The following is a 24,530-nucleotide window of genomic DNA, read 5'->3' on the forward strand; positions in this document are numbered from 1 at the left end:
CATGTGTCTGTGTGGATGGGATGGATGGGATGTGCATGTGTGTGTGAATGGAGTATGGATGTGTATATATGTGTGTGCATCCATGGGCTGCTGACAAGCAACATTCATTAGCCACTTTGTGCTGTGGCTCCAGGCACTGCTGGCCTGTGGCCCCCAACTTGCTTGCCTGGAGCCACTTTAGCCCTTGGCCCAGAAAAGGTTCCCCACAGCTGGACTAACAAATAAAATCAAATAAACAAGTAAATATAAACAAATCCACGACGGTTACAGGAATCCTGGCCTCCTTTGCTTCTGGCCTCCCTATCGATGCCTAGCTCTACAGCTGCTCCATACCACTCATTCAAACACGAGCCCCATACCTGTTTTCTCTGCCACAGTGAGTACTTCATTGCGAACACTTGGGTGGGGCTCCCTGCAAGACCTCAGCCGCCCAGAGTGTTCTCAGCGCCTCTTTCGTCAGAGGCCAGGGCTTGATTGAAACTGCTCCTGGTGTCTCCTCTTGGACCTGGCAGTCCCAGTTCATCACAGGGGCGGGTTGAGGCCTACCTATTCTTCCCTCCTCCCACCTATAGCCAATGAACCATTCCCAGATTCTTTCTTCTTCTCTGTTCTGTTTCCTCCCTTGCAATCACTCTCTGTCCTGTAGGTCCTCCTCCTCTCCCCATTCCCGGCCGCCTATGAAGCGGAAGTGCCCCATCCTGCTCGTTTAACTCCTCTGCTTCCCAACCCCTGCCCCCCTCCAGTCCGCCGGGGCTGAATTCCAGCCTGCTGGTGTGGGCAGGGAGGCAAAGTGTATCATTGCCTCTCTCGGATTCAGTGTAACCTGGACAAGACTGAGCTGTGTTCTGCCCTTTAGCAGTAACGTTTTTGCTCCGACATATAGCAGACATCTCGCCTCCAGACTGGAGCGACACTGACAAAGGGGCTCATTTCCATTGTTCCAATGGTTCTCCTTGAACGACATGGGCCGCCAAATAATATAGGCTTCAACTCAGGCTTTCCTATAAATGGGGATGCACCTGTCTTGCATGGAATTCATTGCTGCAAGAGGTGCTGATATCCAGTAGTTAAGTGGCTTTTAAAGGGGAGTAGGTGATTCATGGAAGATATAGGTTTCTCAATGGCCATTTGCCAGCAGAGTTAATAGAGCCTTCCTGTACAGAGGCAGTATGTAATATTTCTGAGAACTAGATCTGGGAGATAAACCAGAGAGAATGGCTGTTATCTCTATGCCATCCTTTAAGCTTCCAGAGGCATCTGAGGGCCAAACTAGATGTGCGGTTACTACATAACATGCGGTGATGTAGCTTCTTTTTACCGTAATGAATTACTCGCATGCACTTGCGTGTGTGGTGGGAATCCTTACCAGGAATGTAGTGTGCAGGGAAGGGAGGCCTGCCTCTTTCATCCCCAGTGCAAGTGGAATGAAAAAAAAATCCCACCACCACCTCCCACGGCTATAACCAATGGAGGCTGGCAGCTCCGATTTTGGTGGTGCTGCGAATCCATTCTGGGTTTCAGTCAGAACTCCAAAGGAGCTATCCAAGGTGCTCAGCCATATCCCCAAAATAGATTCAGCACCTTGGATAACTCCTTTAGCGTTCTGGCTGGTTCTGACTGAAACCCAGAATGGATTCGCAGCCCCACCGAAATCGGAGCCGCCAGCCTCCACTGGCTAAAGCTTAGGGAGGAAATGCCCATTGGCACCAATGGGAATTCACCCTCCCCTCTGGTTTTCTAGCCACGTCAATGGGGGTGTGGGGAGGGGAAGCAGTGGTGCAGCTAGGGCTGAACCTTGGAGCCGATCAGCCGAAGTTCAGGGCTGCACAGTATATATATATATACACACACACACACACACACACACACACCGACCATGCAGAGAGACGGGGTAGCACCAAACAGACCAGGTGTCAGCCCCTCTTTTTCGATCAGGGTTAGCAAACTGTTTGTCCGCTCTAATATATTAGGAATGTGCAAGCCACTGTAAAGCATGGAACGGCTGGGGGAAGGTGGGAAGAGAAAAACAAGTCTAGCTGTGTGCTTCACAACTGTCACATGGCCATCTGAAGGGCCCCCTTGTCGGACGAGGGTCTCAAATGACCCAGCTGCACCACTGGGGAGAGGTGCGTGATTTTGGTTCTGATCATGCTGGGGAGGGAAGAGATCAATTCCACATCCCCGCACACTGCGTTCCCAGGAAGTATGCCCCCCAGGGGATTACTTCCTCTGGGCGGGACAGCGGGGGGATGGGGGACGGGACTGGCATTGGCTTCTGAATATGCAGCTTTTCCTGTAAAGATTACATTCCAATAATTAATTAAAAAGGGAGCCATAGCTACACACTACCGATTAAGCATAATACGTAGTTTGGCCCTGAGGTATCCATTGATGACACCTCCGAATGCTGGACGTGATGAGCCTTGGGGCCAAAACAGACATTACATCAAATGTGTATCTAGCAGGTATGTCATCCTTTCATTTTTACTCTACAGTAGCTACAGGGGGCCCAATCCAGATCTTAAAAGCCTCCCTACCCCCCATGCTAGGGTTCTGATCTAAATCGGGGACCCTGCACCTACCCTAGGGTAAAGAAGGAAGAAAAAAAGGATGTAGCAGCAAGACACACATTCAAAGTAATGTCTGTTTTGGTCCTTAGGGCGCAATCCTATGGGGATAGGCGGCCTCCTCCAAACTCAGAGGTGGCCACCTATCCAATGCAGAGCAGGAGAAGCATGGAGGGATCATTCCCTCCACGCTTCTCCTGTCCTGCATTTTCGGCTAGACAGCCGATATTGGCTGTGTAGCCAAGGAAAAGCAGAGCAGGGGAGGAGGCTGCCAGACAACACATAGGATGTGTCGTACTGGCATTTCCGCCTTCCCTGCCCTGGAACGCCCCCCAGAATGCCCCATTTTGGCCGTTCCATGCTCCTCTTCTGAGCACAGAGCACGGGGCTGTTCCATGCTGCCTGCGAGGCAGTGCAGACAGGGGGGAAGGTCGGTTCTCCAGGAACCAACCTTGGAGCACGGACTCTGAGGTTGGTTCCCGGAAAACCACATAACCTATGGCCATCTAGCCGCTGAATAGTGGCCATAGGATTGCTCCCTTCATCTCATCCAGGAAAGCAGCTCTTGCATTCTTTGTCCTTATGACACCATAGGATACAAGTCTTTCTTGGGGTTGGCTTTTGAATATGGAGTTCTTCCAGTAAAGATTAGAACACAGCAGGCTTTATTGCTTTGAAGGAGTTTTTCCCATACAGTATTACTCCTCTAACGATCAGCTCATGGCACTATGTTCCTAAAGAAGGATTGACGTGCCCCAGTAACACCTCTCAGGATTGTGAATCTGGCACATCTCCTCTTCATTCAACAGTACAATACAGAACTGTGCACATAGTATAGTGCTACAACCAGTAATGTTGATCATAATGATAATTTCAGAATGGATTTCTTTTTTAAAAAAGCAGGGGAGAGCAAGAAAACAGGTGACAAGAAGAAGTTGAATACTTACAAAACCATATTCCAAGTCCCAGCACCAGCAGTAATTGAAAAACCTGACAAAGACAGCTTTTAGGAAATCTCCAATTAAAATTGTGATGTAGGTCGTCACAGTGTCAGAGACTGTTAGCCGCACAAATTCCTGCAGAAACAATGTTTCCCATTTTTTAAAAAGAGCAATGCATTGGGTTGTCTCTTCTATTGGCAAACACCAAAAGACCAACATTGTGACTAACTTAAATCCCTTTCATTTCAATGGGTCTACAGTAAGTAGGGCTAACATTGTATACTACCCCCATGGTTTCAAACTGGCCATCGGGATACTTAACAAAAACTTTAGCTTCTTTACAAAAACTCTTCAAGTATGCACTGTCATAAACTGTTTTGTCAGCAGAATCATCTTAAGAAATGCCTCTTGTGTCCCCTTTGCCTCTCTGTAAAATTTCAAAAAATATAGAATTCAGAAGATTCTCCATAGCCTGCTATTTTTCAGAAGTGATTACATTTCGTGCGCGTGTCTGTGTATCTGTGTGTGTAGATGAGGTATGCAGAACCTCTTTCAGCTCAAGGGCTGAATCCATTTTGGAGAAACTCTTTGGAGACACATTCCAGTGGTGGGTGGGACCAAAGGCAAAAGGGGCAGGGCCAAAATACCAAAACAAAACAAAAACAAAAAAACATGCCAGCATATTTTAGCTTAAAGCTCTTACTGCCCGTAACTAGGCCTTAGGAGAGGCATTTCACCATTTGGGAATGGGGGGGAAATGGCACAAAAACTGGAAAACCACCCAAAAATCGGTGGATGGGGAAAGCAGGGGGTCCAGGGGAAGAGGGGGGGCCTTCTGAGGACCCCTTGGAGGGCCAGATTTGGCCCCCGGCCTGAGGTTCTGCACCCCCTGCACACAGCCATGGCAAAGCTGGACACTTCTAAGCATTACAGGCAGGGTGCTGGTAGGAATCACTAATATCATAGACTACTTTCAGCAGCAACCCCAGGACAATTATAGTGTGTGTTCTGACCCTGCGCCATGGGCTGAGAAATCCTGGTTGGATCACCTCAGACAAAAGCAGAGCTGAGCACTGTCTAGTGCCAAATGAGAAGCCATTCTCGGTTAATCTGGAGAGCGTGCTTGGACCGGCCCTACCATCAGGCAGACTGAGGTGGCCCATTCAGGGCTAGGACTCTGGACTGACAAAATGGCAAAACATCCTTGTTACTTCTTTCTATTTGTGAGGATTACCTACTGAAACAAGAGCCCATGTTGCGCAAAGGTTCACTGCCCGGCAGTTCCAGAGGCAAGGAAGGATGGTATGAGAAACTGAGACTGTGAGGTAATATTCTTATGAGTGTAAGCAAGCAGGTATCATTCCAAAAGTATAACTGCCTTACCTGACCAACCATGGTTTCCCAACATGGGCCTCTAGGGACATCTGCAGGGTTCACTTGGATGGGAGGACCAGTGATGTTTTCTGGGAGTGTTCCATTGTACAGGCTGGCTAACCAAATGGTCATGTTCTGCTTTACAATCTTCTCTTCTTCCAACTAGGAAAAATTAAACATGATTTTTCTCCCCCTGCCCCAATAGCACAAATCCAACTAGTACATATATCACACAGAGCTAGGATAGGTTTGTAGCTAAGAAACCAACTATAAACCAGAAAGTCCAATGCTCCGTTGATGTCTCTAATGAAGTCAGTGGGCAGAATTAGGCAAGCCACTTCTGCTCACCCTTCAGTTCATCATGTCTCCCACATGGGAACAATAATACTGGCCTATCATGGGAATAATAGTACTGATTATTAGAGAGGTATTGTAAGGGTTACTGAGATAATGTATCAGAAACAACTAAGAGTCTTGTGGCACCTTAAAGACTAACAACTTTATTATAGCATAAGCTTTTGTGGATGAATTCGCCCCTCTCTCAGTTGCAGGTGTGTGTGTGTGTGTGTGTGTGTGTGTGTGGTGGTTGGATTGTATATATGGTTGTGTGGGAAGGGGAAGAATTGTAAGCAGTGCTATCAAGAGAATGAAATGGAAAAGTACCCCCACCCTCGCCCAGCCATGTCTATCTTCTCTCTATCTATCCATCTATCTAATACACACATACATACACACATCTGCCAACTGAGGATAACATTTCATGCATCTGATAAACTACTCTAGTTGACAACATCTTATGCCATAATAAATGTGTTAGTCTTTAAGGTGCCACAACATACAGTATTTCATCATTTTCCCCGCAACATTGACATGGATCCCGCCTGGAAACTAGATAATCTATGTAAAGCACCTACTCTACAAAAATTGTTGTTGTTATTGGGACTCCCATACTCTCCCCCCAAAAACATTTTCTCCCTTCTAGCCAGGATACACCTGTGAAGCCTTTTGTACTTAGCAACACAGAAGAATTCAAAACATCATGTCCCTGATCCAGGGGTGCTTCCAGATGAGACTTCTATTGCACTATTGACCTGCCTCATTCACAGATATTTTTTTTTCAGAGGGTCCAGGTGATGCCATTTTCAATTTGCAACCCTCTCATGTTTTATCACCACTTCTTCAATCTTTATTTCTTACCCAAAACAATCCACTAAGGGGGAAAAGACAGAAGAGCTGAATAATGTATTTTGGTAGTGCCAGGAGCCCTCCATCTTGGAAGCACCCCAGCTAGTCAGAAGTGCAACTGAAACAAGTTATTCTCAACTAACATGTTCCATTGGTTTCACAGGTCTATTCATAACCTTCTGGAGTTCAAAACATCAGACTTGTGGAACCTGTTTCTTCCTTGCCTTAAGATTGATTTCATCCATGAGAGCAATAATGAATGTGTATAGGTTGCCCAGGAAAAGAGCAAAGATTCGTCCCAGCTGCCATCGGAGGGCTATTCGAGGGTGATAGTTTTCCAGGGCACTGATGACATCAAATACAGTAGGACAGAACATTCCCAGAAGGGACATGACCATGTTCACCTGCAGGGGTTGGAAACAAGGTTTTAACAAAATCCTGCTCATTTTTCATTCATAAAGATCATATGTTATTCCACTGCTGATACTTTTAGTACATCTAGTATAAAAAGAAAGTTGATATTAATGCTTGTTATCTTTATGAAAAAGGTGGGACTAGGTTTAAAACAGGGATGGGGAACACTTTTGGGGTGGGGTGGGAGGCCAAATGACCCACCCTCCCCCAGCTCTTTGCAAGCTGGATAACATCAGAGGGTGTGGACATGCCATGCCCCCATCAAGGATGTAGCCATGTAGCAGCCATATCGGGGGTCAGACTAAGTAGCGTCATGCAGTCTCATGCTTCATGTTCTTGCTGAGCTCTTGCTCTCTGAAATATATGTTTGTAAGCTGACGAGACACAGGAATTTCTTATCTTGTCAACAAAGGCTAAGGTCATAGTGATATGTATATCATGTTCTCTGCTGTTCTCTGCTTATCATGGCTACCCTATAACCCATTTCTTGTATTATAAACAATGGTGCTAGGAGAAGAAATGTTGAGGACTGCAACCCCACATGGGAGAGAGAGGAGGAGCCATTTCCTATTTGTCATAATGTCTATAAAAACAATTTGCTGATGTAAATCGGGGCTTTTGGCTCTTTGGAAGTGATTCCAGCCTTAAGCCCGCGCATTAAATAAAGAAAAACTCTTTTTCCTTTACTCCGTGGTCTCTCTGACTCTGAGTTCTACAACACTAGATGTCATCATGTCCCCAACCAGTTTCAGCTGGGAACTGGCTTTGGCCAGGCCACATCCTTCCCAATGAAGGGAGGTACAGCGCAGGTGAATCCGTCCCAACCCTTGGAGCTTGGAGAGCCGTGGAGACCCTGATCTCTTGAAATAACCTACCTCCTCATGCATTCTACCATATCATGATTACAGAATATCAGCGCACAGTGGAAAATGGATCATGTGAATTGACCCATAAGTAGGTAGGTCTGGGATATTCTTCTGATCAGCAATAATCAGAGATGGAATGATAAAATACAAGCATCTCTTTCCCATTAATCCAGGACTGGGGAATCTTTGTCAGCCCAAGCTGGCTGTCAAATGCCCGGCCCCTGGCTTTCTTTGTGGTCAAGCTGCCAAGTTGTATTTCCAGTCTATTGCTTTTATTATGCAAACTACAAGCTAACAGGCATTGCCTTAGGCTACAGATAGTATCCTCATGCAGCAACTAGAGACAGGCTTTCCTAACAAGCTTTGTATAATACAGTAGCCCTCAGGTTGCTACCCAGAATTAAAGCACCATGGAATATAGTTACTACAAAACTGCCACTGGCTACTACGGGCTTCCCTTCTCAACCTGAGAACAGCTTACTCACATGTAGGGGTTACTCTTCATACAGCCATACCCAAAGAGAGGACACTGGGGTTTGGGGGCTAGCCTGACTGTGTGATGTTTTAAAGCACTTGAAAGAGGTTTATGTGATACTTTAAAATGTGTAGAAATAAAAACTGAATAAAGTGAGCCATAGTGACTTGATGTCTAGAGGGACTTCAAGTGAATTAATGAGTGTTAGTTGTTATCTGCTGAACTTTCAGTCAGTGAATAAGTGAAATGTCTTATTGAGATTATTTTGGTAAGGAGATACTTTAGGGATATGGATTGTTTGGAAGAGAGGCTCAGTTGTATTACACAACCAAATGTATTGTTAGGAAAAACTCCTTAGTTACAATGCCTGACTCAAGGTGGGAAACGTAATAATCTGATTGAGCTTGCTCAGTGTTACCCAAGAGTTCGGGATTCAGCCTTGATCGACAAATTTACTGAACAAGCTCAGGAGTTTGATGGACAAACACAGTCAGCAGGATTGGCCCAAGACATTTTGCCGACTGAGGCAAAGAACAAGATGGCGCCCCCTCCCATTCCATGTACAAAAGCGGACTGAACTAGCAGTTGAATCTTACTTCAATACTGGGCATGGGACAGCATCCTCTACTGCACCTAGAGGAAGCAGGCTAACTTTGCAGACACAGAGCACACAGCTCTCCCATCCTAGGCCTTGCTGCTGCCCCTCAGCGTCTGCCGCCTTGGGCAACTGTCACTCTGCCTCATGATAGGGCAGCCCTGACAGTCAGACTCATTTATTGATGGATGGTTTATCTATCCATCAGTCTTCAGCACCCTATTTCTCAAGTCAAGGCAGATCTTTCTGGAAGGACAGTTATGATTTTTATATCGTTATTAATTCTTTGAAGATCTGTCCTAATTAATTACAACATTCAGCTTTTGTTATGCATTTGTATTGTACATTCTGGTCTTCTTTGGATGTATGTTTTTATTTTGTTTGATTTAACTATATTATATATTTTGGGGGGGAAATAGAATTAAAATATCATTTAAAAACAATAAAAGGGGAGATTTATATCTGAATTGTTTATAACAACCCTATCACCACTAAATATTCTTCCATATAGGATTACTCCAGACTAAAAACCTACATTTTTATTGGTGGTGAATGAATTTATAAAAGAATTGATCCTGTTAATTATTAGTCATCTAGTTCCTAGTAACAATAGCTGAGAATGCATCCTCTCAAAAGGAGGTTAACCACCATCAAGAGCGACCTTTAGCACCAGACTGTGTATGCTGGAAAATTATTGTCTATAAAGCCACTGTGATTTCTCAGCTTCTAAAGTGACACTGTGCTTTTTAATAAATGAGGCTGAGATTATAGCCAAGTCTAAACTCTAGCTCTAACTGTTCTCCAGCATGCCAGTTCCATAAAGAATGTTTAATCCTGACTGCTTGCCATTAAAATGATATATTCATTACGAATGAACTGTTTAGCGCATATAAATCATGCTCTCTCTACCCACGCTGTGTGCAGTAATAACAGTCTTGTCTAACATCCCTGCTGCAGAAGGCAACAATAAAAGGCTATCCTTCATGCAAACATATTTTCATTTTTACATAATTAGCAGAATAATTAGAGGAAGGGGGTTATTTATTCATTGCAATTGCAAAACTTACATAGACTTCAAAATGAGCAGTGGCTAAATAGCTCAAGACCTCAACATGCATTTTTTGTAATACATGATCACTTTCTCTACTGCAAGCTCAATGTGTTTTTGAAAGATCCTCTCATATTATCTGAATTTGCTACCTTGCATATTTTATTTATTTGTTAATTATTATTTTTAAGCATTTCTGTGCTGACTTGGACTAAAAATAAATAAATAAAGGCAGCTTACAATAAAGCATTGAAAAACAACAGTACACCGATAAAATACATAATAAAACACTTGATAAAATATCAGTAAAACAGCACACTAAAATAGCAATAAAAGAAACACAGCACATTAAAATGAAAGGAATCTAAAGCAGAAAACAAAACAAAAACTAGAGCTGTGCGCAAATGGCCTCTCAAAACTCTCCAGCCTATTTGTGGGTAGAGAAAATGGGGGGACAATTTCACCTAATTTCTCCTAGGGGAGGAGAAATTCTTCAACAGTTTCACCCAGACAGGGCTCACTACTGGCAGGGATTGTAGCACAGGTCCTTTCTTTTTTCCTAAGTTTATTGCACTGCTCCTGTAAGTTGCAATAGCATCAAAATGTTGAGGCTTCTGCTTTGCTGAGGCAGAATTTTTAATTTCTTTCGCTTGCATTTTTGAGTTTACCTAATCACTGTAAGATGGCTGAGGGTGCTCTGTATGTTTTCTCTCTCTATTACACATCTTTCCATTTCTCTGCAGCCTCCCAGTAGGGGTGTACGAAACCCCGCTTACCTGGCTCTGCCGGGCTCCGCAGGTGGGGGGAGGCGCTCCGTGCCTCCCCCCCCGGAATCCTGGCCGGCCAGCCGGCTTCGTTCTGCGGCCAAGCTGCAGAGCCGCCGGCCAGCTCCAGCCACCCGCGGCCAGACATCCAGCCGCTGGGCAGCCCTGCAGGGACGCAAATGGCGGCTGTTGTAGCCACCGTCATTTGCATCCCTGCAGTGAGCCGTGATAGGCTATGTAAATATTTACGTAGCCTATCATGGCAGGGGGAAAAAAAACCTGCAATCTCCCCATGTGCCCTCCAAATATCCTCCGGAAGGTCCCTCAGAGTAGACATATATAGGATCACAGTCTAATTTAGTCTGGATCCAACACAATGAATAACTTGTAGTTGTAGATTCCTACATGTCCACTTTGGATAGGAAGCTGCATAATTCATAACACCCTGGCACAGCTGAGCATAAAGAAGGACAAAAAATATATATTATGCAATGGACATTTTCTGTGCCTCAAGTTTAGTTTTACACAATCTATGTGCAGACCCTATTCCCCTGATTAATCAAAGTGACTATTGTTAGGAAATTATGGAGAAAAAAATGGGAGTGCTCTTTTGATCGATTTGTTTCCCAGCCCATAATGATGGGTGCTTCTAGATTAGGCTTTGAGGGTGCCATTGCCCAGCCTCCTTTATTGAGGTTTACAAGGGTCCAGGCATAGTTGACTTTTACTCGTGACCCTCCCATGTTTTCTTACCACTTCTTCAGCATTTTTCCTTAATGCAGAAAATCCATTAAGGAGAAAAAGATGGAACATCTGCACAATGGCTTCTCACTGCTAGCACTAGGAGCCCTCCATCTGGAAGCACCCCTGCAGCTCTAGACCCATGTCTTCTAATTACATCTATTTTAGAAAGCAAAGCATGCTGGAACGAACTTCATTTCTCTCCCACCATCCATGGTTTTCAAGGCCTTCCAAAGCAAATTTTTGGGATCGCCTCACAACAAAGTAGATGAGATAACCACTCCCAGCCAGTGTGCACAATGCGAAGAAATTCGCGAGAACCCTCAGGAATCGGGTCAAGTGGATGTTCTCTTCTTTCCGGCTCTCTTGTTCCTCCACAATTGCTTCCTGTATTTATTAGAAACAAACAGGAAACATATTTCATTGTGAGTGAGCAAACTGAGAAGAATCACGACAGCAGCCTTCACGATCTAGGGCCAAGATATTTCAAGACCCATCTTGACCCAAGAATTGCTGCCCACTCACCATGGACAATGTTACGAGGATTTGCTCGATGTCACTTTTGCTCAAGAGGTTTGGCTGGCTGGGACTCAGGACGGAACCTTACCTCGGCTCCAGGACGGAGCCTTGGCCTCAGTAGTGAGGCCAAGTTTGTAGAACTCTCTCATGGAAAGCCTAGTTGGCTTCCTCTCTTATGGTCTTTAGGCAAATCGTGAAGACGTTCCTGTTTTGTCAGGCGTTTGGATTCTTTTAAGCCTGCTGCTATGGGCTGGGTTATTCTTCTCTAGTTTTTATGTCTCTGATATTATTTGTAACATCATTGTTATGATTTACCACCTTTACAGCTCAGTAACCCTTTTCTATGGCATGATATGAGTCAATGCTTGATATCAGACCGGGCAAGCAGCGGGCCACATATTACCTTAAAGCTCGTTGTTATCGATGCAAATTTGTTATCTGCTGTTTCAGGATTGCCAATCAAGTAATCCCAGCTGGTGAACATTTTCCAGCTGAAGTTAAAACTTGTATCATCTCCACCGCCATCATCGTGTGCATTCTTTGCCATTCTGAAAAAGGTCAGAAACAGGCTTTATAACATGATTTTTTTTTTTAAAAAAAAAAATGTAATGTATTAAGCACGAACTTGCTCTCTCCCTCACACTCCGGGAGAGAGCGGAGGACAGGAAGGCCTGGCATGCTATGGTCCATGGGGTCACGAAGAGTTGGACACGACTTAACAACTGAACAACAACAATGTATTAAGCATTCCTGAGAATACCTTAGCAGGGGGAGGGGGGGTGAAAGTAAGCTCTTCTTTAGTTTATAAGGGCTGTCAACTGATTAAAATGTTTTAGCTGATTAGCTACCTTTGACTGATTGTTTAATCAATCAATTGAATTTAATGCATTTGCATATCGCCAGAATTTCAATAGATAGGAGGGGTTTTTTTAGAAATTGATGTATAAGATAAGTTACCATTTAACAAACAAAAGCCCCACCAATAAATTGGCAACTAAGTTTAGTTGCTTAATCTATGAATTAAATAAATGTGGGCTGCTGCAATCCTATGTTCACTTTCCTGGGAATAAGCTCTACTGAATACAGTGGAACATACCTCAGAGTAAGGGAACATAGGGAGCTGTCTTATTCCAGATCAGACTGTTTGTCCATCTGGCTCAGTATTGTCTACTGTCACTTGCAGTGACCCTCCAAGACAGTTCTTTTCCATCACTTGCTACCTGATCCATCCATTTAACTGGAGATGCCAGGAATTGAACCTGGGGCCTCTACTTGCAAAACAAGTGCTCTGCCACTGTGCCACAGTCCCACTGGAATGCAAAGATTGAACGACACAATTTGTAGCCCTTGCTTTTGTTCATCTACAACACCAAACACTTTTCCTGTTCAAACGTCATTGAAACGAACTGGGTTTGTGCAGGAGAAAATGATGTAACTTCATAAACTGATATGTCTCCCAAGGAGTATGAAAATAAAGTAGCATCACACCTTACGTCATCAGAATTAAGACCAACAGGTAATTCTCTTGAAGGATTCAGAAACAGAAAGATGGAAATGTTGATGGTTGATTTATGCTGTAATGATTTCTGTCAATGTAATGTCAATGCCCTTCCCCTTTGTCTCTGTTCTGCTGTCTATCCAGGCAATCACAGAAAAAACAGCCAACCAAACAAAAAGCTCGCTGTTAGATTTGAGGTTTTGCACTTATATTGTTTTTTGTGAAATCATCAACCAGCCAAAGAATATAAGAGGATTTACTGTTAAGGTTATCTAAATATAGATCAAGATTATCTTGTGGGCAGATGGAAATTTAGCACATACAGAACATGTTCACCCAAGGGTATTCCTTTTGTTTTGCCCTGAGGGATTGCACAAGGATTTTTTAAAAAATAAATAAATAAATGGGTGACTGGCAGCTACTCAGTTATAATTCCCTGAGAGGTTTCTGTAGGAAGAATCTTCACAAATACAGTATCAAAGAAATATTTGTAATGGCTCCATCATAACTGGATCAGAAATGTGTTATTTGTGCAGTGAATTATTTATTTATTTATTTATTTATTTATTTATTTTTGTCTCTTACTTAAGCATAATTGGGAGGAGAAGGGACTGAAATAAGTGGCCTTTTATTGGCTTTTGAACATTATGTCAGTTGACTTCACTTTCTCCTGAATACTGCAAGGCTAGTGTCAATGTATTTCAAGGGCAGAGTCAGTGGAGGCTGGTGGCTCCGATGTCAGTGTGGTGGTGAATCCGCTCCAGGTTTCAGTCAGAACTAGTCAGAACTCTGAAGAAGCTATCCAGCACCATGGATAGCTCTTTTAGAGTTCTGGATGGTTCTGACTGAAACTTGGAGTGGATTCTCCACTCCACTGATATCAGAGCCACCAGCCTCCACTGAAAGAGATCCAGCCATATCCTACCCTTGACCACATTCATTCTGTGTGTGTGTGTGTTGAGGGCAAGGGTGCACAACCTGTGGCCCGCGGCCCACATGCACCCCTCCAAGGCCTTTCCCAAACCTAAGCATGAACCAGAACACAGTTAGACATTGAAATCCATACTTCCCTGAATTTTGTAATACAGTTCACACACACACATACACCAAAAATGCATACAAAAATGCATATATTTGGAACAATACACACACAAAAATGCATACATTTGAAACTGTGCATACAAAAGAAAATACGTGTATTTGAAAAAATGCACACAAAAACACTTTATTCAGTGGAACAGTTGCTTGCAAATAAATGCACACATTTGAAAAAGTATCCACAAATATGTGTACATTTGAAATAAAATCTGAACAAAATATGAGCATATTTTGAAAAAGCTGCATGAAAATATGCACATATGCACATAATTTCATGTGGTCTATATTAAAAAAAACCAATCCAATGTGGAAACAGAACGGAATGAACCTGAGCAAAATCTAGCTTGATAGGTTAGGCCATTCCTAGCTATGGCCCTTTCTATCATCATGTCTGAAATGACTATGAAACCAATCTCTACAGGTTTGAATTCTACATTTATAGCTGATATTTTTGGGCTTACAGGCAATATGTATGGGGGCACTGCATGTGGCAAAATGTTGGCCCACATGAATGAGAGAAAGTCATCTTTAGTTCATACTGTGGCAAAGAATGGTGAGACTAAGCTCTTGGGTGATTTGCACATCACAGTAAGCCACCGTCGATTAGGGATGTTGGAAAAATCCTCCATGGACCCCAATGAGGCCGGATTCTATTGTATCTGTGGAGGATCAGATGTCCTACCTCTGCCTCCCCGTGAAGTCCCTCACTGGCCGGATCCTGCCTGCTGCCAGCTCTGAAGCCCCAAAATATGGCCACCATTGTTGTATCCATGGATGGACTGACGACTGCGGATGCAAATGGCGGCTGGCATTGCGGCCGCCATTTGCATCCCCTGCTCTTTGACATGATAGGCTATGTAAATCTTTACGTAGCCTATCGCGCAAAGGAACAGGGACTCAAATACTCAATTTGTATCCCTGTTCCTTCGCATGATAGGCTACATAAAGATTTACGTAGCCTATCAAGTCAAAGAGCAGGGGACACAAATGGCGGCCACTACGCCATTTGTGTCACTGCTCTTTTCATGATAAGCTACATAAAGATTTACGTAGCTTATCATGGCTAAAGCAGGGATGCAAATGGCGTCCCCTACGCTGGACACCATTTGTGGCCGCAGCCCGGCAGCGGATAGATGTCTGGCTGCAGACGGGCCCGGCCGGCAGCTCCGCAGACTTGCCGCAGAGTGGAGCCAGCCGGGAAGGATTATGGGGGGAGGGATGGATTGCCTCCCCCCCCCCCCCGTTGATGCCTCCAGTCAGAAAGGTAAGTTGATTTCGTACACCCCTACCGTCGATTAATTCACCTATGGAGCCACTATTTAAAATATCCAAGCTGCAGCATACACACGCCATGGCTTGTCATATCGTGTGAACCCAGGGGGCAGGATTTTGTATATTCAAAATGGTGGCTGCGGTGTGAGCATGTGGCTTAAATAAGCCACCATGGTTTGCGGCATGTCCTGGGTGCCCATGGGTGCTTCTTCCATAACCTCCCCCCTCGTAGGTTGTCATGTCATCTGAACACGGTGAGGGTGGGTTGTTGGCATGGCTAACAGACCACCCACAACCCTAAAACAGTTCATGGATTCTGGGAGGTTTGTTAACCATGCCAACAACAACCCCCCACACCATGTTCATATGACACAACAACCTACAAGGGCTGGTGGTTTTGGATTAGGGAACAGGCATCTGTGGGCGCCTGGCATGTTCCACAAACTGCAGCGGTTTATTTAAGCTACCATGGGTGGCAAAGACTGTCCGAACATGATTATCAATGAGAAAGCATAGGTGGAGATTATGCTTTCTTCTGTAGTGTAGTAATTTTTTTTATATCTGTTGCTACTAATGCTTGAGAACAACTGTACAAGCAAGCACAAGCTGACCATTCCAGCCATGCAGATAGCCATTTACTATTCACGGTGACTTATGCACTTGGATTTGTCATCATAAGTTCCTGTCCTTCCTCCCCCACGCCAGCCACCCCACCCCCTGCCTTTGCAAGGCCAGATAAAAAGGAATGATTGTAATTTATGAGTGTTACTTGACACTACACTATATGGAAAACTTTACACAAAAAAAGAAATGTTGACATCACTATTCCTTTGGTTACACATTTATTTCATGCTTCTTTGCTGTGCTATTTCAGTGAAAGTTCTTTCCCCCAACTCTCCCAGAGTGTGCATTTCCTTCCAGTATGAATGGATTGATGATGATGATGATGATGATGATGATAGATAGATAGATAGATAGATAGATGTAGGTAGATAGATAGATAGATAGATAGATAGATAGATAGATAGATAGATAGAGGCTTTAAAAAGCTAAATAACAGTAAATTAATTCAGGATTTCCTACTTTCCATCCATCCTCCCTCCTCCCTCCATCCCCTCCCTCCTCCCTCCGTCAACCAGTGCATATCAGTCCTGCTGTTGAAGGTGTGACCCAAGGAAAGTGTATTAAAATACACCAATATTCAGGAAAAGCCTTCCACAAATCTTCCTCTTTGGAGTGTCATTAAGCTGATGCTAGGAAATGGTTACATTTGAGTTTTAATTTTTAGGAATCTGGTGGGGGTCTTTATTAGAATAACATTTAAAATACTCACGTAGAGCTGATTTTATGCATTTAGTTTTTCAGTCATTGTGAACTGCCAAAAGCCTCAGGGATGGAACAGGAAGGGCAGAGCCAGTGTGCTATAGGGGTTAGGCAGAAGTTAGGGGTTATTTGGTTTTTGAAACACATGTGGGCACCTATCCTATGGCCGCTAGACAGCAGCTAGACGGCCATGGGATATCTGGTTTTGCGGGAACCAACATCAGAGCCACATCTTGAGGTCAGTTCCTGGAGAACTGACCTCCCCCGACTTCCGCGCTGCCTCAGAGGCAGCATGGAACAGCCCCATCCTCCGTGCTTGCAAGAGGAGCGCAGAGCAGCCGGAAAGGGCATTCTGGGGCAGGGACAGCGTAGTTGCCTGTACGACACATCCAATGTGTTATATACAGCAGCGTCCCTTCCCACTCCATGCTCCCGCATCTAGACAGCTGCAATCGGCTGTCCAGCTGAAAAAGCAGGGCAGGAGAAGCATGGAGGGAACGATCCCCTCTGTGCTTCTCATGCCCTGCTTTGGATAGGCGGTCACCTCTGAGTTCAGAGGTAGCCACCTATCTCAATAGGATTGCACCCTAAATGATTTTAATTAATTTAAATGTGTCCATTGATTTGAAGCTTGCAGTACCATCTTCATTGACTAGGTGGCAGACTTCCCCAACCAGCCCATAGCTTTGCAGATTGCAGTAGACACAGTTGATGCCAGAGTTATTCCCACAGGGGGCAGAGTGGATAGACCCACTCCCTCCCTCTGGGGGCACACCACCATGGGAGTTGTGTCTAGCAGTGCCAATGGCTGTGGCTTCACACAGATGGGGCCAACTCTGCCAAATACATACCTTTGCTTGAAGGCTTTTGCTGTATCAAACTAAGGGCTATTGTAACTCGTGTGAAGCCAGGTGTGCTAGCTAGTAATAAACAAGCACAGTTCAGTCTATCGATATGTTTCTAATTCTTTAACACAGTCACATCAGAAGAAACTTACGTGCGGATGACAACCATGAAACTGTAAGCAATGGTGCCAACTCCAACCAAAAAGTAGGACAGAGGCATCCGGAACTTCAGCCACCCAATTGTTCTCTGGTTATTGTAATAACCATAAAAGAGCACCGAATATTGTGCAAAGCCCTGGAAAGTCAACGACAAGTAACAATTTAGACATCTTTTCTTTAAAAAGCCTTCTCACAACACTCTGTGGCAGTTGTGGGCAGATTTCAGCCTTCCAGGAACTACTTTGTGTTAGAGTCAACAACCTGAGCCAGGTGCAAAAGAGTGGCTAGAGACGTGGAACCACTTACCTGCTGCACGCACCTCATGAGTTGAACACCAGGGTGACCTGCATGTACAAATACACCCTAATCTGGGGTAGGGGTGGTGTGGGGAGCCTTTTGTTGTTCTAATTCTTAAACAGTTGGCAGTTGAGCCTCCAGTTGTTTGGAATAAGAGAATCCTTCTCATAATACTAGGTTTTGGTTGAAAGTACTTCACCATTGTCAAGCTTGTCTCACGTTTGACAGCAGGAGCTTCTCTTGCTCATGCTGAGTTGGCAGCACAAATACAGCCTAGAAGTTGTCAGCACGTAAACACTCGGAGCAGGGGTGCAGAACCTCAGATCTGACCTCCCCCCCCGGGGGGGGGGCAGGGGATGCTGGTGGATCCAATTTCCTTGGGGAAAGATTCCATTCTGGGTTTTACTTACAACCAGCCAAGAGTCTAAAGGAGCTATCCAAGGTGCTGGGCTCTTTGGGGGGATAGGGTCCAGCACCTTGGATAGCTGTTTTAGACTCCTGGTTGGTTGTAAGTAAAACCCAGAATGGAATCTCCGCCCCACTGAAATCGGATCCACCAGCCTCCCCTGACCTGGGGTTCCCTCCCGGGTTCCCTAGATTGCCACACACCCTTACTGGACCTTACTAAGGGGGCCACGTTGTTTCTTACTAAGGGGTCCACGTTGTTTCTTACTAAGGGGGCCACGTTGTTTCTGGTGGCACAGAAACAATGTTTCTGTGCTACCAGAAACTATAATCCAGATCCCAGGCCACGTTGGCAGTGGTGTAGTGGGGCCAGGGATAAAGCACCAGCCATTTTTTTTTAGCAGGGGCACTGACGTCATCTGCCACCCCTGCCCCACCCACAAATCCCCTGCTCCCCCTGAGTTTAGCTGCAATCATCACAGCAGCTGGCAGGAAATTAATTTCCCCAGTGACAATATATTGTTCCATGTTGTAATGCAAAGCATTTTTAGCTGGCTTGGTCTTGAAGCGGCAATTCAGGATGCTTCGCTTTACAACCCTGATCCTGGTGGAGATGAAAACTCCTAGAGCTGGTTTGTTGATATGGATCAACACAACTGCCTGCAATTTTGGTCTCGCCTTGGGGGGGAGGGCTATCGGGGCTGTCACAACGCACTCCTGCACTTCCAAATATACCACTCCAGGATGGTGCTTAGGGCTTTAAAGATTAATACCCGTACTTTAAATTGTGCCCGGAAAAATCAGGCAGCCAGTGTAGTTGGAAGAAGATCAGAGTTATACAATCCGGTCTCTGGGCTTCAGTCAACATTCTGGTCTCTGGGCTTCAGTCAACATTCTGGCAGGTGCATGGCAGTTCCAGTTTCCTCACTGTCTTTAAAGGCAGCCAGACAAAGGGAACCTTGTAATCCAGTCTAGGTGTAACTGGGGCACGAGTGAGCAATGCAGGGTCTGATTTCTCTAGGGAAGGCTGCAGCTGCCTAAGCAGGTGAAGCTGGTCAAGCACTCCTGGCTACCACCACAACCTGGGCATCTAGGAAATATCCAGGAACACCCCAAGCATCACACTTGGTCTTTCGGGAGGCATGTGACTCCATCCAGATTAGGCTGTACACTTAAGCCCAGATCTGTAGAACTCCTGTCAAAAGCACATCCCTCTTTTTGTCGATTACACTTCTATCCTGCCCCATAGCTGAAGCTCTCTTGTCCAATGGTCAGAAGGGAGAACGAGTGGGAAAACAAAACCCACTCGTTCAATGAGGTGAGGAAGCATAAGCTCACCCTAGAGGCAATGCATTGCTTTTCCCATCCTTAATGGATCTGCGGCCTTCAGCGTGTGTATGCCTCCTGGAGAACAAGAGAGCATACCACTCCAGAAGCCCCCAAATCAGCAGCTGGTGGGTAACTCAAACTGGGCATCTGAAAATAGTGACTCAGGGGCAATTCAAACATTGCAATCTCCTATGCATAGATGAATCTCCACGTAGGAAATAATGTGTAACGTACTGAGTACGGGACGAATGTCATGAGTATCAATAGCCAATAGGTGCAGTGGCTGCCCCATCCGTGTATTTGTGTAGGAAATATATCCACCCTGGATTTCATTTTGTTATGCTCATCCTCCTTCTCTGAGTGGTGAGAAGTTCCAGGGTGGCCACTTAAGCATCAACCCCAAAGATGCAGAAAGAGGACACAGATTTGCACACATTTTGCATCTGCTAATATATACATGCCGATGCAGATGTGGGAATGATGGCTCTCATTTAAATAGGAATACAATACATCTCACCTGAGTATGGAAGACTGTGGCCAGGTGACCCGCGTGCCTCCTCGGTCTGCTGTTCAGGGGCTGACTGCTGATGGGCACCTTCAAGTCCCCTGCGCTCCTTTCTTATAACACGTTATGTTTAAACTGGGCTTGGACTGGACAAAAGAGGATGCCTTCAAATAGAGGACTCTCATCTGACAGCCCTTCAAACTGAAGATTGCCCTCTGTAAATTAGGACACATGGCCACCCTATGGGGCGCAGTGCTTACCCAGGTTTGGTTTCCTTTGGAAGATTAGTGGAGGCTCATTGCTGCTTTGTAACATTTGTGGGCCAATTACCTGTGATTTCGCTAACCATGTGTGTTCTTGGGAACTTGGCCTGTACTACAAGCCTTTCAGAAACATTTGCGGTCCCCCAATGCCATTAACCCTTTTGTCTCTAAAAACCCAGTCTTACAAGGATATGTTTCAACAGATGCACTGTTTCCTAAGAGGAAATTAAGCTCGGCATCAGAAATTGTAACATATGCTCTGGGGTTCATTATATGAACCATTCACTAGATTTTATTCATGCAGTGGATATAACAGATTAACCCCCCTGAGTCGTGGGCACTCTTGTTTGATCTGTACAGCATGGAATGACTAAGCTATGCAGGGCTTTATAAATCAAACCCAGCACTTAGGATTGTGTCTGAAAATCAATTGACCTAACTAGATCTACTAAATGATATGCCACTAGGGGATGGATGGATAGATAGATGTTGTATATAAATCATTTTATAAATGAAGATATGTTTGCTTTCCCAAACTAAGGAATACACTGAAAATGTCTGGTGTAGGCAAGCAAAAATAATTGACACAAACTGGACAAAGGTTTCCTCCTGTCTTTTTGTTGCAACACTCTACCACTGGAGACCATTCCACCTCTGCTGAAGACCACTCCTGAGGAACATCACATAGTTGCAAGTGGCCATAACAAATTCAAATCAGACATAAGAGTTCAGTGTTTGCCCTCATAATCTTCCAATGGCCTGCAGATGAATTAGAAAGGGTTTTAACTGACTGTGGTAATGCAGAGGGGCTTAGTTGTCTCGCATGTAAAATGCATCCATTCCCTTCCCTTCTGCTGTTTAGCTGATGGTTATATTTCTTAAAAGTAAACCATTAGTAGATTAAAATGTCAGTAGGCTAACATCCTTCTGTTTCGTTTAATCACAAGCCATGCAGTCAATGTATTGTGACTGTCAGGCTGCCTGAGATGAGTCGCAGTGTTTGCCTGCTAAGTCTCATTTGCAATCCTGGCTGCGGCGAAAATGAAATTTTAACACAGGACAAGTAAATATGAATAGATTTCTGGTGTGATTATCAACCTGTTTCCTCAATTGCACTGGTCCTGACATTGTCTCAGCTGGGGAATTATGGGACTCTGAGGTCATCAGTGTTTTAATTATTCGCAGAACATCAACGCTGTATGAAAGGCATGCCACATAGGTGCCACGTACCCCGTATTTCTTTTTCTTTTGTGCCAGGCAGTGAGTGCCCTAAAAAATCATTACCCTGGATGTATAATGATCAGGACCAACTGGAGTCCAAACCAGACATGACATTAAATGCATCTTTGCCTGTAGTTCTTTTTTAAATGATCAGCTGCTGGTGGCGGTGGTGGTGGGATGCTGACAATTATCAGAAACACAGCAGACACAGAGGGGAAATTTAACCCTTTCCTCCCCTGCTGTCGCCTTGAGGAATATCTCTCCTCTGAAGCATCTATTTACATTAGGAGGAGATTCTCCATTGGCACCAGTGCAAATACCAGCCTTCAGAGGAGGGATTGTCTTCAGGATTGCAGCAGGGGAGGAAATGCTTAAATCCTCCTTTCCCCACCTGCTGTACTCCCACTTTCTGCATTTTAAAACCATGTTAATCTGGGACCGAATTCACAAACTGTGCATTAAAGATGCATCTAATTTCACCTCTAGTTTGGCTTTGAGTTACTGATTCATAAAGACTGAAACAGGGTGACTGGGAATAGAAATGTCAGTGTTTCCCTTTGTCTCTCCTCTGCTTGTTTCCCTTTACTCCAGTGTGTCACTGCTTCTGACACAAAAGGCCTCTCAGCAGGATGCCTAGTACATTTTAGTAAGAAATCATAAGGCATAAAGGTTTTTAAGTAGCAACCTCAGAACGTTCCCCTTTATTGTGTTATTTTATTGTGTTATTTTATAGACACAGAGCATACGGAAGAGATTGTGTTTAGCTTGGTTTTAATTGATCATTTTTGCATTTGTTTGTTTGTTTAAGCTACCTGCCTTTCAGTTTCCGAACATTTTGAGAGGGGTTTCCATTTTAGAATAATAACACAACATTCAAATGTTAAAGATGAAGATACAAAAAATAAATCATTAATAGATTATGGCTGAGTTCACACAACATGCTAACCCACACTCAGTGGTTGAGTGTGGGTTGTTCTGAGTCGTGAGTTGTTTGTTGAACCACGGATTCGCGTGTTGTCCAAACCCAAAGCATTTTCCGCAGGGTGGCTTGTTAACCTGGGTTCGGACAGCACATTAACCCACAGTTCAACAAACCCACATTTCAAAACAACCCACACTCAACCACTGAATATGGGTTAGCATGTTGAATGAACCCAGCCTACATATCCTAACTTTGACCCTTCAGACCTAGGTTGTTGCTGCCCTCAGGATTTCACCGCTTGCCTGCCCCAGGTCCTTTTGACTACCGTCTCCGGAAACTGACCTATCTGCCTCAGACTTCTCTACTTGCCTTTGGTCCCTTCCACAGACTCCTTGCAGGCCTGAGTTTACTAGGCCTTATCAGTTGGAAGTTTGGAATCTGGCTCTGCTTTGCTTTCCTTGCCCCCTAAAAAAGATGGCATCCAAAATCACTCTTGCTAGTAGAACACTCAAAGCTGTGTCTTGCTAAGCGATGCATTGCCAATTCACCAGCTCCCTGGGGCAGGATTCAAATCCACATTTCCTGTGTGCTCCGTCCCAGGAAGCTACCAGGAGGCTCCCGATGATGGCCCCTGTGAGTTTCTTGTCTGGGAAGAGTAACAGCTCAGTTTAGTGGAACCAAAGGATTACCCTGTAAATATTGAATGGTAATTTCAGGAACAATGGCTGTAATCCAGCCAAGCATATTTGTGTATGCTTGCACATGGGATCATGTAAATGCAGTAGATTACAAGCATGCACAGAGTGGTGCTTTCATAGCCTTTTTTCAGTTTGTAACCCATGCCTACCTTGCCACATCACAAATGGTACTTTAAACGCTCATTAACATTAAAAATCAGCTTGCTATGCAGTGTGCAGGGGCAGCTTTTTCGAAAAAAAGATATAAGTGAAAGAATATATGTAGAATTCTTCCCATGATCTTCTTTGGATCACCACTTCTCTCTCAAACCATGATTCTCTGCAAATATACGCTTGCTAGTGTTTGTCTTCCATCAATCCCTGTTTAATGTGCAATTAGGAGCCAGTTTTGACGTAGTGTTTTTACTCCACTGGGAAATAGATGTGACAGAGTTTGCATCTGAATGTGGCTTTTACATGAGAGATCTGTGAACTGATTACCACATTCTGGCCAGCTTCTGCTCCCAGATCTTCCCAGCCATATGAATGTGGGTTTTCATTTTGACACAACATTTCCCATGTGTATCTGTTGATTATATATATATATATATATATATATATAGCACAAGCCCTGCTCATGTGTGGGGTTAAATTGTGTGGGGAGGTGTGGTTATGCACATAAGCCCTCCCCCAGTGTCCCATGCACCTGGCTTCTACATGGACCTTTGCACACTAAGTGCGAAGGTCTGAAGAGGGATCTGTAAGTGCATTCAGCTGAACATACTTGCAGAGTTCCCGTAACTGGAACCCCTGATAAGGCATGAATGAGCTTACAGAGCCCTCTTCAGACCTTCACACTCGACATGCAATGGTCTACATGGAAGCTGGACACCCAGGGATGCTGGGGGAGGGGCTTAAGCAGTGGAGGCTGGTGGCTCCGATTTTGGTGGGGCTTTGAATCCATTCCAGGCTTCAGCCAGAACTCTAAAGGAGCTATCCAAGGTGCTGAATGTATTTTGGGGGTAGGGTTCAGCACCTTGGATAGATCCTTTAGAGTTTTGGCTGAAACCTGGAATGGATTCAAAGCCCCACCAAAACTGGAGCTACCAGTGTCCACTGAGCTTACATGCACACCAACATCTCCTTGCCCAGTTTAGCTCTACACACAAGCAGGCACATGCCTGAATAGGGCTACACCCACACAAATGCCTCCTTCCATTGAGCAAA

The 24,530-nt window shown here is 44.6% G+C and overlaps 1 protein-coding gene across 1 annotated transcript in view; it reads right to left on the reverse strand.

Annotated features, from left to right (window-relative positions):
- The window catches only part of TMC1 (transmembrane channel like 1), a 65,639-nt gene that overhangs the window by 22,522 nt on the left and 18,587 nt on the right, over positions 1–24,530 (reverse strand). Inside the window, exons 7-12 of the mRNA XM_084829664.1 lie at positions 17,678–17,820; positions 11,893–12,037; positions 11,163–11,357; positions 6,292–6,471; positions 4,892–5,044; positions 3,515–3,643 (exon numbers count right to left, since the gene is read on the reverse strand). Coding sequence (XP_084685790.1) covers positions 3,515–3,643; positions 4,892–5,044; positions 6,292–6,471; positions 11,163–11,357; positions 11,893–12,037; positions 17,678–17,820 — 945 coding nt within the window. The remainder of the gene's footprint in view (positions 1–3,514; positions 3,644–4,891; positions 5,045–6,291; positions 6,472–11,162; positions 11,358–11,892; positions 12,038–17,677; positions 17,821–24,530) is intronic.

The sequence above is a fragment of the Heloderma suspectum genome, chromosome 2 (assembly GCF_057233095.1).
Source record: "Heloderma suspectum isolate Gila_16-S chromosome 2, 16-S_ref, whole genome shotgun sequence".
Lineage (NCBI taxonomy): Eukaryota > Metazoa > Chordata > Lepidosauria > Squamata > Helodermatidae > Heloderma > Heloderma suspectum.